General features: G+C 41.0%; 1 protein-coding gene across 3 annotated transcripts in view; it reads right to left on the reverse strand.

Annotated features, from left to right (window-relative positions):
* The window catches only part of AP3D1 (adaptor related protein complex 3 delta 1 subunit), a 74,166-nt gene that overhangs the window by 19,331 nt on the left and 41,418 nt on the right, over positions 1 to 13,417 (reverse strand). For all 3 annotated transcript variants that reach the window (XM_018563172.1, XM_018563171.1, XM_018563173.1), the window contains exons 18-22: positions 7,538 to 7,609; positions 5,592 to 5,667; positions 4,548 to 4,747; positions 3,594 to 3,667; positions 3,332 to 3,497 (exon numbers count right to left, since the gene is read on the reverse strand). In XM_018563172.1, coding sequence (XP_018418674.1) covers positions 3,332 to 3,497; positions 3,594 to 3,667; positions 4,548 to 4,747; positions 5,592 to 5,667; positions 7,538 to 7,609 — 588 coding nt within the window. The remainder of the gene's footprint in view (positions 1 to 3,331; positions 3,498 to 3,593; positions 3,668 to 4,547; positions 4,748 to 5,591; positions 5,668 to 7,537; positions 7,610 to 13,417) is intronic.

Consider the following 13,417-nt stretch of genomic DNA (forward strand, 5'->3'; position numbering starts at 1 on the left):
TCCTGGTGGATTAACCCCTTCGTGACTGACGACGTACAGTGTACGTCGCCAGCATCGGGGCTGTTTAAACTGCCAACAGATGAACCAAATCAGTATACTACATCATGCAAGACCAATCTGGAGCAACGAGAATGACTGGAATTCCTTTGTGTTATATCTTGTGTTGCAGAAAGAGGCAACAGCATCAATGGAAGAAAGACATACATTAGTGTGTACTGATCCCACAGAACTACTAAAAAGTTTCCACCACATCCACTATTGGATCCCTCATTCTAAAAACAAATTTGTCAACTTTCTTGTTGTGATGAGAAGTCAGAAGATTCACATCTGGCGTTCCCCAGTGGTGACAAAGTTGTCGAAACACCTCCGGATTGAGAGATCATTCGTCTGGATCCAGACATCTGCCGAGAAAGTCCATCTGCCAGTTTCCTACTCCTGGAATGTGTACCTCTGAAAAACGCTGGAACCTGAAGATCCACCCAATCCAAGATTGAATGTACTTCCGTTGCCGCTGACACACCAAGTAATTTATGTATGCCATCGTCCTAGCATTGTCTGATTGAATCTGAATTAGACATGCAGACAGAAGACGGGTTCAGTGAATCAATGGCAGACAAAACAACACCTTCAAGTCAAGGACATAGATCAGAAGCTTGTAATTCTTTAGGGACCAACAACCCTGCAGACAGATGATCCAAGAGACCTCCCCATCCCACAAGACTGTCGTCCATCTTGACAATCTTTCAAGTTATGGGAAGAAACAGCTTTCCCAATGTCAATGCAGGGGATGTCAACCACCATCAGTCTGAGCATCTTGTCCAGCGATAGAGGAAACTTGCCTCACACTGTAAGATTGTTCCTATGTAAAGTCCTGGGATGAAACTGAGCAAAAAGGTAGCGCTTCGAAGGCTGACACCATCAATCCCATTATTCTCCTGCAGGTTCTCGGAGAGGAACGGTGTCGGGATCAAAGTGATCAAACTTGATCCCGCAAATTCAATATTTTGTTCTGAGGAAGAAACACTTTTGCTTGAAGGGTATCCAACAGAAGACCCAAATACTTCAAGCGCTGTGACAGAACTAGGAACCACTCTTCGATATTCAGAATCCACCCAATGTCCTCTAATTCCACAGCACTATCTAGACATTGAGCTCTAAAGTAGAATGAGACTGTTCTCGGAGTAAAGGGTCATCTAAGTATCCAATGAAAAAAAAAAATCCCAGAACCAGAGCAAGAACTTTTGTAAAAACCCTTGGAGCCAAACCCAACCCAAAGGGAAGAGCCACAAATTGATAATGAATGTCGACTACCACAAAACTAAGGAAAAGCTGATGAGCTGGAAATACAGGAATGTGTAAATACATATCCCATATGTCTATAGATAACAAAAAATGTCCTTGTTTAAGAGAAGAAACAAGGGTTTGAATGGATTCCATACAGGGAATAATAATATTCTGCCAAAGGAAACGAGAACAAGAGCACCCAGACCCAAAAGACCTTGAACTACGCACGAAAGGTTCGTCCGCCGCTGTTAAGACATGGGAAGCTGGAGTGCAAAGAACCGAGGAGGAAGATGAAAATATATTCTCAAATTTGACTTTACCACATCTCTGCAAATCCCATCAGACGTCCAGCATCAAGAAACGCATCACATATGAAATGACAAGCAACAGTCATCTGATCCACACAATAAAATGTGGTTGAACAGCTGAAGGAGTTAATGAATAAATTGTACAAGAAAGATTCTCCAATTTTTGTCAGTAAGATCCTTAAGCAAAGGCACATCATAAATAGGAATAGTCAATGCCTTGATAAGATGAGAAATTGGAGGATCAACTGCTGGAGGAAGACCATTTTTTAACAAAATCATCTGAAAGAGGATACGGAGACTTAAAACAGTCTAGGAACCAGAAATTGCTTATTCAGAATTTCTCATTTAAAAATAGGATGAAGATGAAAAAACCTTGCAGTCATGCTCAAATTTATGTGAACCTAGACTAGAAATCACAGAAGCAGTGATAACATCGGAATCCTGTAATTTTAAGGAGGAACACACAGACTCAACGAAGAAGGTAACCTTTACTTTCTGATGCTAAGTGAATCTGTCACAGCCCAGCTACTGCATCAATGATTTGGCATAGTGTTTATGACAAGCATACAGTAGGTGAATCGTAGTCATGAGCTGAATCTATGCGCTATGTTCCTTGATCAAGGAATGAAAGAGTGCGCGCCTCAGGCACCTAAATACGTTTCGCCAATGTCTGGCCACTGCATAAACTTCACAAGTGCTGCTTGTGAAGTATAGTATCCAGGGAGAAGAAAGGAATAAACAGGAAGCCTAAGCAGAAATAAAGAGGAGAGCTTCCCCATCTGGCCAACTTGTGAAGTACTAGCAAGCAAGTAACATGCATAGAGCACCAGAGCAACACCTCAGAAGCCTTGTAATATACAAGGCACTTGAGACTGGAAGATCACATCAATGTAAAACACAAATGTTACAAGTTCCTGAATAAAACAAGGAGAGTAGGAAAGGAAAAATCACTTTTTACACATTGCCCTGCTTATGACAGTCTGTTCTGACAAAATATGAGGTACCACAACCACCTGCTGCAGACAGCAGAATAATCGAAAAATGGCTGTGTAATAGTATAAAACAGGATCTCTCTGTTCTCCCAAATAAAGGACATGAACTTCAAAACAAACTGGAAAAAAGGAAGCAGAGTCGAAAGTCAAAAAGTAAAGATTACATCTTTAAAGTAAAGAAACATCTAGAAATATTAATTTTGACTAAGCAGTACTCTAAGAATGACCTTTTGTCTTGGATTCTTACTGAAATTTAGCAGTGCACTTCTTCTGCCTTAAGTGTCATTTGCTGCATACCTCCAGCATATGATTATGTAAGGTACTGCTACCGTTGCGAATATCATGAAATGTGGTGATGTCACCATTTTGCTGCTCACTTTACACTCTTACTGGAGAGGAAGCAGTACCTGAGAGTACAAGAATCTTCATGCTTCTGCTATATCCGTTCTGTGGATGTGTGCTTTCTACACCACCCCTGCTGCTTGATTATTCACCCATCAGATCACAAGACATTAAGAGGACTGCCCTCACGTGAAGAAACAAGGCCCTGCCTCGTTCAAGATGGACACCGCCACACAGAGAAAAAAAGTGTGGAACATTGCATACCAAGTCAGTAATGTGGAAAAGATTCCCGAAGTTATATTAAAGACAGACACGTGCGCGCATGCACACACACGCACAACTCCTAAATCAACTATCCAAAAAAGCTAAAATTCATGCTGTAGTGATTTTCTCTCTTCAATTCACCTTCTTTTCTTTTTTCTTTACTTTCTCGGACTCTGGTAGTTTTTTATCCTTTTTACTGGGCTTTTTGACCTTTGAATCTAAAACAGACACTTCATTTTCTGGAGATTTTAGATTTTCAGTGTTTCTGTGTTTCTGGACTGGAAGCTGTTCTGTGTCTGCCAAAGGCCTGAAACAAAATAAGTAATCAATGTAATGAAGTATACTGTGTCATTTTTTTGCATACAAAACAGTATACATTTGTAATTGCAAGAGGAGAACATACTTATCCAGATCTATGTCTAGCGCTCTGTAGGGGTCATTTGGATCCTTGTCATCATCATCACTCGGAAGGGCATTCTAAAAAACACACAGGTAAAAAATACCTTGAAAAGGTTTTTTGTGACTCAAGTATTTCTACTGATTAGCCTCCATAATTTTGTGGACTAGTATTTAGGTGTGTTGAGCTGTAAACACATAGGGGGGAAATTAATCAAAACTGGAGCAGACAGAATCTGGAGCAGTTATCCATGGCAATCAGCATCTATCTTGAATTTGCTCAAGTAAGATTTGAAAATGAGACAGAGAAGCTGATTGGTTGCAGTGCAAATCTGCTCCAGATTTTAATAAATTCCCCCTATAATGTATGGTGCGGTGGTAGTCCTCTCATTCTTATGAGCATTTTTCTGCTGTTAAAATCATCAGCGAAAAAAAAAAAGTGTCCATTGTAAGGCTCGCCATACACCTATCAATTTTTTTTGTTCAACCCGAGGGCTGAACAAAAAAAAATTACCCGATTCCTCCATCAACACTAACAGTGCATCGATCGAGGAATCCCCGCTGTTTACATTGTAAATAGCTCATTGGCTGCCGGTTCTGATCGAACAAAAATTTTCCAGCCGGCTTCTTCGATCAGCTGATTGAGGAATGCCGGCTGAAAGGGAGCCGACAGCCCCACACACTGTGCGAATTTTCGACGGGTACATTAAAAACAGTCCGAAATTCGACCAGCGTGTGGGCACCTTAAGGCTAGCTTGCCCTACCCGACCCAGTGGGAACCTCAACTCACAGTATACCTATCCCAGGAAAACCTACAATGCTGACAAAAAAAGTGACAAGCACAAAAGAAATAAAGTGTAGGCAGTAAAGCCAGCTTTGCACATCAGAAGGCAATCTGAGAGCAAATATCCAGAGAAGCCATAAACGCATTTTCAGATGCTATTAAAAAAAAAAGTTTTACCTCTGGCATCTCCTCAGTCATTATGTCAACCTGGTGTGCTGGAGCAATGTCTTCATCACTTTCTGTGTGAATAGATTGATGTCTCTGTGACTTGCCACCTTTCTTATCTTTAACTTTCTTCCGTTTCTTGTCTTTTTCCTGACGTTGTTTGGTCCTTCGTTCCTCCTCAAGTTTTACGTACTGATCCGACATGGGAAGTCCTAAGTAATTGCATACATAAAGTGAATCTCAGTTTAAGTTTTGAAGAAGTTTTTCCATAGTTAATAATATTAAAATAAATTATCGACATTGAATAGGTAAGCGGGCATGAATAAACAACATGCTTATAATATAATCTGTACTGCTCATGGGGGACATTTAATAGGCAAAAATGCAGCACAATTAGATGCAAATAGTCTCTACAACAGGCTAAATGTGCATGGGCGACCACTGCACCTCCAATCGTGGGCTTCAACTGCGAAAGATTTGCACAGGTCTAAAACAGATTTGTGATTAAAGATGAGACATTTTTTTACTTTAAATAAATGCAGTGGTCATGGTCAGCATTCAGTGCTACTTTAGAAAAGGCAAGGTAGGAATTTATGGCTAAGCTGTAACCTTGTGGTAAATCTGTCACACAATCTGTCTCACTCATCATGTAAGGATTATCTTGCAGTGCGACAGAAATAATAAATGTCCCTATTGAGCTTCAAGTGTATGCAATATATAAAGTGAAAAATGCCTCACCTCCACTAATTAATATCTCAGAGCTCTTTAATAAATAAACCTATCTTAGACCTGTGAAAATCTGTTGGTTAGATGCCGATTATTCCACATGCAGAGGCAGCAAATACACAGGAAAGTCGCATAGACATTACCAAGTGAGAGGCAGCCTGAATTATGGTTAATAGTATCCCTAATATGTCTAATGATCCATAGTGTTTGTTTCATAATGTGTTAATAATGCAAGTATGGCATGTAATTATATTACAGAATGATTGCTTAATAATGTGAAGATAATGCAAAGTTCTCTTTAAGAAAATAACATGTGGTGCAGTAAAATACCTGGTACTTTAAGGGGAATAGACAGGTCAATCTGCACCACGGGAATGTGGTCAACACCTGGAGAGTCCTGATACATCTGTAAAAAAGAAGAATGTAAAATATTTTGGTACACAGAATTAAAAGCAAGCAGTAAAGATAATGCCAGTGGTACAGTGTACCAGACAATTTAAATGCCAGCATTTTGTCCTAATAAGTTTTGGCCTACAAAAATGGCAGTTGTCTGGAGGCAGGATACATTTGTAGGAAAGGGCTCTGAACATCCGGTACAAATTGAATTAGTAACTTTGAAGCATTAGGAGGCAAAAATGTAAACGGCCCTTTAACTCCTGGACCACATGCTGACCTTTTTTCCTACCCTAAAAATGTTGATCCCCTCACCCCAAAAGATACCATCATAGCATGGAGAGATCATATCCATTTATTCCAGTGGAGAACAGACTCTTTAGAGAGGTTGCAGTGTGCATGCACGCAATCAGCAGGATCAGAAAGTCAAGCGTTTATACAGAAGGCAGTGTGGCACAGAGCAGGCGAAAAGCGAAGAACCACAGAGCAGGGACAGGTAAGTGCACAACTGTTCAGAGATAAACAGGGAGGCATGAATTACATTGTAATCTGCATCATGCCTCCTCTGCTTCCAGACTACAGGTTCCAAGAACCCTTGTGGTTCCTATGCAAATGTTGCTATGCGTGTGCAGCCAGAAATTCTCCACCCTAATCTGTGCCAGTGCCTACAACACATCAGATAACCCGCAGCAGTGAGGACAGCAGCACCACTGTAGCTGGTACTTAGAAAAGGATAAACTAATAAATGTTATATATTTCTCTTTTAGAACTGTTATAGTTCTGCTGCCGGCCTAACTGCAGGAAGCACTGATATGGAGTGGTATCTGATGTGTTGCTGTAGGCACTGTCACAGTGAAGACTGGAGCACATACACATATTATATATATATATATATATTATATATCCCCAATCTCAGGGCCAGGTAGGGATGTTGCTGTTCTCACTGCGGGAAGCTATCGAATGTGTTGCAGGCATGGTCATTAAGCAGGGCTGGAGCATGCCAACATCTGTGACACGCCTCTTAATTTTGCATAGGGTCCAAAAGGTTATTTTTGCAGGGGCTAAAATAAAGAAGAGATGCATATCAACCAGTCTACAGGAGGTACAGAAGCTAAAGATGCTTTCGCTTGTCGAAGATGTTTTTTTTTTAGCACATAGAGAGACTGCTGTCAGCTTTATTACTTTTCATGCAGTCATCTGTACTGATCAGTTATGAAGGTACAGGGGTGTGGTTGTGTGTGTAAAGGAGCGTAGAAGTGCGCTATAGGGAGTCAGCCCGGGGAAATAAAGGTCTGTCATACAGGAGCACATGCGGGTGAAGAGGAGTGATGTAGGCAGCAGGTACCGCTGCTTAAAGTTTGTAGACAGAACAATGTAGCTGTGAAAGCATTCTGAGCAAATGGTTTACAAAGAAAAGATATACAGTTGAAAAGCGGTAGAAGAGTGACAAGTGAGTAGATGTAACTGTTTTATAATAAAAGTACACTTACTCCTTCAGTATCATTCACAGCAGAGGCAAACACCTTATTTAAAAAGGAAAAACATGGTTGAATGGTTTCAGAAAATAATCAAGGATACTGTATTTGTTGTACGCAGCTGATGACAATCTGTGCAGTCTGGCTTGTTTATCTAGGGAAAGACAGGCTTAACTATTACTTATGAAGGTGCTAGAAAGTGCTAACAAATGGGGATTCACAAAAGTGTCCTGTGAACTGTATGAGTAAAAGGGGAAACTTTCTATCCCAGTCACAAGGGGGAGTATTATGAAATGTTATGACATGTGCCAGTTTAGAGATATTACAGAACAGAATGTGTAACGCACCCGTGTCACCAGTTCATCCGCACTTAAAATACACAAAGGACCAAGTGATATATCGACTTACCTTCTGTGGTGAAGGTGAACTTTTAATGTAAAATGGGTTATTTGCTTGTTCTACTTTCCGTGCAGCACGCCTCTGCAAAATAGACCCCGTATGGGAAAGAAGTCATCTTCAACTTACATACATGTCATGTGAATATTAACAAGGAAGAACTTTTTCAGGAGACCTAGTAAATTGATCGCATAATCCAAAAATAATCCTAGATGGTGCCCATTTTAAATTCTTCACTAGGTAAAAACATTTTTTTTGTCATAGTTCTCTTTAGGTTGACAGTAATACATATACTAATGTCTTCCTGTGACCCAAAACTCAACCTATAGCGGGCTATTGCCTGCTATATGCTGACAGCGCAGAGCCACAGTACAGCCAGGATGGATCACAACAATATTGTCAGGATCCAGCCCGCTGCCTGATTGACAACTGGCTCTGCCTCAGTCAGCCCTGGAGGAACGGAGAGGGGAGGGGGGAATCCCTGCAGGGAGCGGTGACGATCAATCTGCAGGGAGAAGATCGAGAACTGAGTGATCAACAGTTTGTGATTGCTCAATTCTCGATCACCAGAGCCGACGTGTGACGGCTTCAGTGTCACACCTCGGCTCTAATTAAGGGGACGCTATTTCACTCTCCCCAGAAGCCTCCTTTAACAATTAAATGGGACTTTGTGCAGACAACAAAATGTGATTACTTTGCTTTCAGTTGTCAGTGCTGCTGTTTTTTCCACATCATGACTGTGATTGGTAGCCATTAATATCAGAACCACAATGATTGGGATGATTCAACAAAATTCTCTGGATGAACAAAAGATTACACATGTACATATACTGAAATATATTCCTCTCTCATGTATTGAGGGACAGAGAAAGTCTTACCATCCGGTTATAATACTGCCTACAGGAGGACTGATCACTCCCTGAAACCCCCAAAAAAACACAACCATCCTACTACCAGAATGCCTCCATTTTGAAGAAAAGCAACACTAAGAACACAATCATTAACACAGAGGGGTGGGTCCCTTTGTCACTCAATAGAAAAGGATTTTACAAGGAGTACAACAAAAACCCTATTTACCCACTGAGAGACACAGGAAGTCTTTAAGGTGGGCAACACAGCAAATATATGCTAAGTAGAAGAAAACAAGAAAAAAATAAATGAAAACCATAAAACAGGCAGAAATATGCAATATTTGTTTTTGTAACTTTATTCTGCATAAAACATGTAACAGTGTCATTTATGAGATTATGATGGTGTGTTTAGAGGCGGTGTTAAGGCTGGGGCAGGGTAGGGGCTAGGCCAACTGGTGGCGAGTAACTTTTAAGACCTGGCTAGTAGCTCCGGACTTCAATTTTTGACCCCTGCATTGTCCATCAGACAGGAAAGCTAGGACCTAAGGATTCACATTCTCCCTGAGGGAGGAGGATTTTCATACACTGCGATTTGGAGGTATTTATTTGGAAATTGCTAGGGATGCACCGATATATCGGCCGCCGAAACATATCGGCCGAAAATGTCACTTTTGGCTAAATGCCGAAAGTGCCATTTTCCTGCCGGTACATCGGCGTATCCGTGATTTCTTTCCTCCACGCTGGGCGCTGCTTTGTGTCCCAGCGGGGAGAAGAGAAAGTGACAGCCGGCCGAGCGCTGCGGGACAAGAGCGCCTATCACAGTGCGGCCGAGCGGTGTGGGGGCGGAGACAGCGCTGTCACAGGAGGCTGGGCTCTCCTCTCGCACCGCCCACTCAGCCTCCTGTGGCAGTGTGCGTCAGAGAGGAGAGCAGGCTACATACACTCAGCGATCATTGATCGCTGAGTGTTTGTAGATAATTGAGGATATGGTATGGTTAATATATTCTCAATTATGAATGAATGGGAGTGATCTTCCCCAAAGCCCCTAAACGTAAAGTAAAAAATAAAAATATTTAATAAAAAACGAATAAAAATAAATATAAAAAAAGGTTTATAAAAAATAAAATTTAAATAAAATATTTAAAAAAAATTTAATAAAAACATTTTTGGTATCGGTTTCGGCCTGACAATTTTTTCTATTTCGGTTTCTAAACTTCTATTTCGGTGCACCTCTAGAAATTGCTGACCTGTCCATATTGATCTAGTTCATGTAGTAACATGGGAAAGGCCACACTAGGATTAGTAATATAAATAAGTAGGGATGCATCGATATATAGGCCGCCAAAACATATCGGCCGCAAATTGGCATCATGCCAATGCCTGGCCGGTACAGCGGTGCATCCATCTTTCTCTCCTTCCCGCTGCTCTCTGTCCCGGTGGGGAGGAGAGAAACTGTGACAGGCGGCCGAGCGCTGCGAGTGGCCGGCGTCTCTTTTCCCACTCCGCTCAGCCTCCTATCACAGATCGGAAGAGCGATGTGTGGGTGGAGACAGCCAGCGTTGTCACAGGAGGCTGAGCTCCTCTCGCTCAGCCTCCTGTTACAGCGTGTCAGGAAGGAGACAAGTGCAAACACTCAGCGATCGCTGAGTGTTTGTAAATAATTGACATAGTATGTTTACAATATCCTCAATTATGAATGAATGGGAAGTGATCTACATCCCTTCCTGTTCATTCATAATTGTGGTTATAGTAAACATACTCTGTTCTCATGTTCTAAATAAAAAGGAAAATTCATAGAGGATTCCTGTTCATTTATAACTGGGACTGCAGTAAAAGGGAAATGTCAGGGGTCTGTTTAGACCCCCAATATTTCCCCAAAGCGCCTAAAAGTAAAGTAAAAAATATTTAATAAAAAATGAATCAAATAAAAATATAAAAAAAATTAAAAGTTTATAAAAAAGTTAATTTAAAAAAAGTTAAAATATAAAACATTTTTGGTTTCGGCCTGACATTTTTTAAAATTTCGGTTTCGTTTTGAAATTTTCATTTCGGTGTACATCTATAAAGAAGCACATCATCTGCAAATAAACATAATTTATGGATTTTCCCCAAAATGTACCCCTTTAATATTTTACTTACCCTCAGGGTATTAGCATTCTTGGCGAGCTCCGTTCGAAACGGTTATTGATTCGGAAAGTATTCTATTCACCCGTATTCATGCTGTGGGACTAGAATATAGTGCTAGAATTGTTTGTATAAAGGAAGTGGGCAATCCTATCTGGACTAATGTAGCCTTCATAAATTTCCAGACTAGCTCAAAAGGTTTTTTCTGCGGCCCAGTGCCAACAAACACAAAGTAAGCCTATATTGGCGGGAATGATATATGAGCCAAATTGTTTTGACACTGTGTTAATCCTTGCTTCTCGTTCTGGTACAAATCCCACCTACTCTGGATACATGAATAATGTTATATACGGCTGAAAACGAATAGCCAACATTTTTGAAATGTTAAGATTCTGGCTCACTAGTACAGCACTCCTAAGGTCCTGCATAAAATAAATCCAATCCACAGTGATAATTGTTGGAGATGTGGGGAAGAGGGGGCTATGCTTCATATATGGTGGGCCTGCCCTCAGTCCTGCAGATATTGGAATTCAGTATTTGAGATAAGCGAACATTTGGTGGGAACACCCTTGCCAGAAGCGCTGGAGACGCCATTGTTGCCCTGGGATCATTAGTAAAGGCTAAGGAGGGTCTGATACGATTTATCTTTAGAGCTGGTAGAACTATAATATCTAGACATTGGAAGTCATCATATGTTCTGCAGATCCGAGAGTGGATATGTGAGGTCAATGATATCATGCAAATGGAAGAACATACACCTAGATTGAATGATAGATATTTTGAACATAAGGAAGTGTGGCAAATTTGGATTGGGTTTTCTATGTCAGCAAAACTACAGGTGAAATTAAGTTCTGTGTTAGCCCCACAAAAGATTATAGGTGATCTAAATATTAGAAGGTATAGGGTAAAACTTGTTTTGTCTCTCATATGAAAGAGTGTACAATAAGAAAATCTTTGGAAAATAGAGGGCATTTTGTTTTTCTCATGTTGTTATGAATTCAATTGTTGTAAAGAAAATTTTCTATGCTGAAAAATATATTACAAAAAATAATAATAAAAAACTGCCTCTTGTAGTTTAAATTGCTATTTACTTGTTAACATTTTTACTTGGCTTCTCTTCCTTTGTATTGTTAGGAGGGGCAGTGACGGGATTGTGTTAACCCTGTCTTTATTGTGCTGGCTGTTATCATTATACTTGTAAGTAGATTTGAACACTACCTGTCCTAACAAACGATTAAAAGGGTTACAACTCTGGCTTCTGCATTGTATGTTAGAGAAACACATTACACACATTACACACATTCCTGTCCAGTCTTTCTATAAGGACAGGTCACTGTGAAGGTGCTCAGAAATACTTTTTTTTTACCCAAGATAAAGTCGCTAGTTCAGACATTAGAATCAGACCTGCTGCGGTCAAGGTGGAATAAGGAACATATAGGCTCAGGTTAAGAGGCATGGCCTCAGGAATTCACAAACCCCAAATAGCTGGTAGCAGTTGAGGGTTGGAAAGTCATGGGTGACCAAAGTAACTGTAGGTTGGCAGAAGGAACAGACTAAAGATCAGAGCTCCACGCTGCACTCTGCAGCCGGAGCAGCACTGGGGAGTTGCTTCCTTGAAGATGTATATCAGCAGAGACTACAGCCTGACAGTAAACCCAGCGGATGAAGTTAGTGCTCACTCCCACAGCAATACACCTTCAGTGGCATAAAATGGACAGAATAGGGAGAAATGGTGCCCAGCAACCAATGAAAATAAGGTAGCTCCCAGTGCTCAGCCAGACCAGCCTAATCACTGAATATGTCTTCGGAGACAGGGCAATGCCAGCAACTTGGGATCTGGAAAGTGCTCCACATCTAACTTACCATAACTGAATCTGGAAAGTGCCCTATGCGAAATCCAGTATCATCACTTCCATGGTATTCTTTCAAAAGTTGGGTCTAGCAGGGTCTGTATGCAGTATTTAAAAAACCAGGCCGAGGACAGTGCCAGATAGAGGTCAGGTGTAGGGCGAACCCCTAGCAGCAGTGTAGTGTCATGCTTATAAGGAGCAAAATATGACAACAGCAAAAAATGGAGGCAAGCTGGAAGTAGGAGGGAGTTTCTTTGCCAGTGTCCAATCCTACTGTAGGTGGCAGCATTAGGCATCATTCACACGAGAAAAAGACGGCACATAGAGCTCCGTGCACAGCCGTATCGTGCAGCTCCTGGGAAGGACAGGTGCTGCATGTGATTAGTAGGCAGCCCCCGTCCATCTCTATGGGAGAACGCGGCCGTACGCCACCCTACGCTCACCCCAAGTGCAGGTCCGTACGGGTGCGGGTGTCCCGGCTTGGACGCAGACAGGATCCATCCCGTCAGCGTACGAGTACAAACACCCGCAGGGATGATCTCCCTCAAAAGAGTAAAAATAAATAAATATATATTTATATTAGAGTTGCACCGCAATGAGATTTTTGGACCGAAACAGACCTTTTTTTCCAACTTTTTAAAATATTTAAAATTATTTTACTTTTATCTTACACACAGTTTCTGATTCTATATAAATAGTGCAAACTTATGAGTTTTGCGAACAAGTTTTGTTCTCATTTGCAGTTATGTTTATGATTTCTTTGATAATTGTTTTACCAGCAATTTTCAAGTGATTTAGAAAACATGACCACTTATTTTTAGTCCAGGATAGGTACCTTATCCTCTAAGGGCTTGTTAACACGATGTCCAGATTCTGCCGAGACCAGAAAAGTTAACTCCTGGACCAAAAACGTATCCCTATGCGATATCTGGGCTACAGTGCACACCTTTGCAATGCCAGAATGCGCAAAACGCATCACAAATGCACGAAACGCACCTGAAAACCCATTTTAAGTTTAAAAAAAAAAAAAAAAAAAAAAGAACGGGAATGGGGAAAAACATTATAAA

Source organism: Nanorana parkeri, unplaced genomic scaffold (genome assembly GCF_000935625.1).
Source record: "Nanorana parkeri isolate BGI_ZX_2015 unplaced genomic scaffold, ASM93562v1 scaffold637, whole genome shotgun sequence".
Lineage (NCBI taxonomy): Eukaryota > Metazoa > Chordata > Amphibia > Anura > Dicroglossidae > Nanorana > Nanorana parkeri.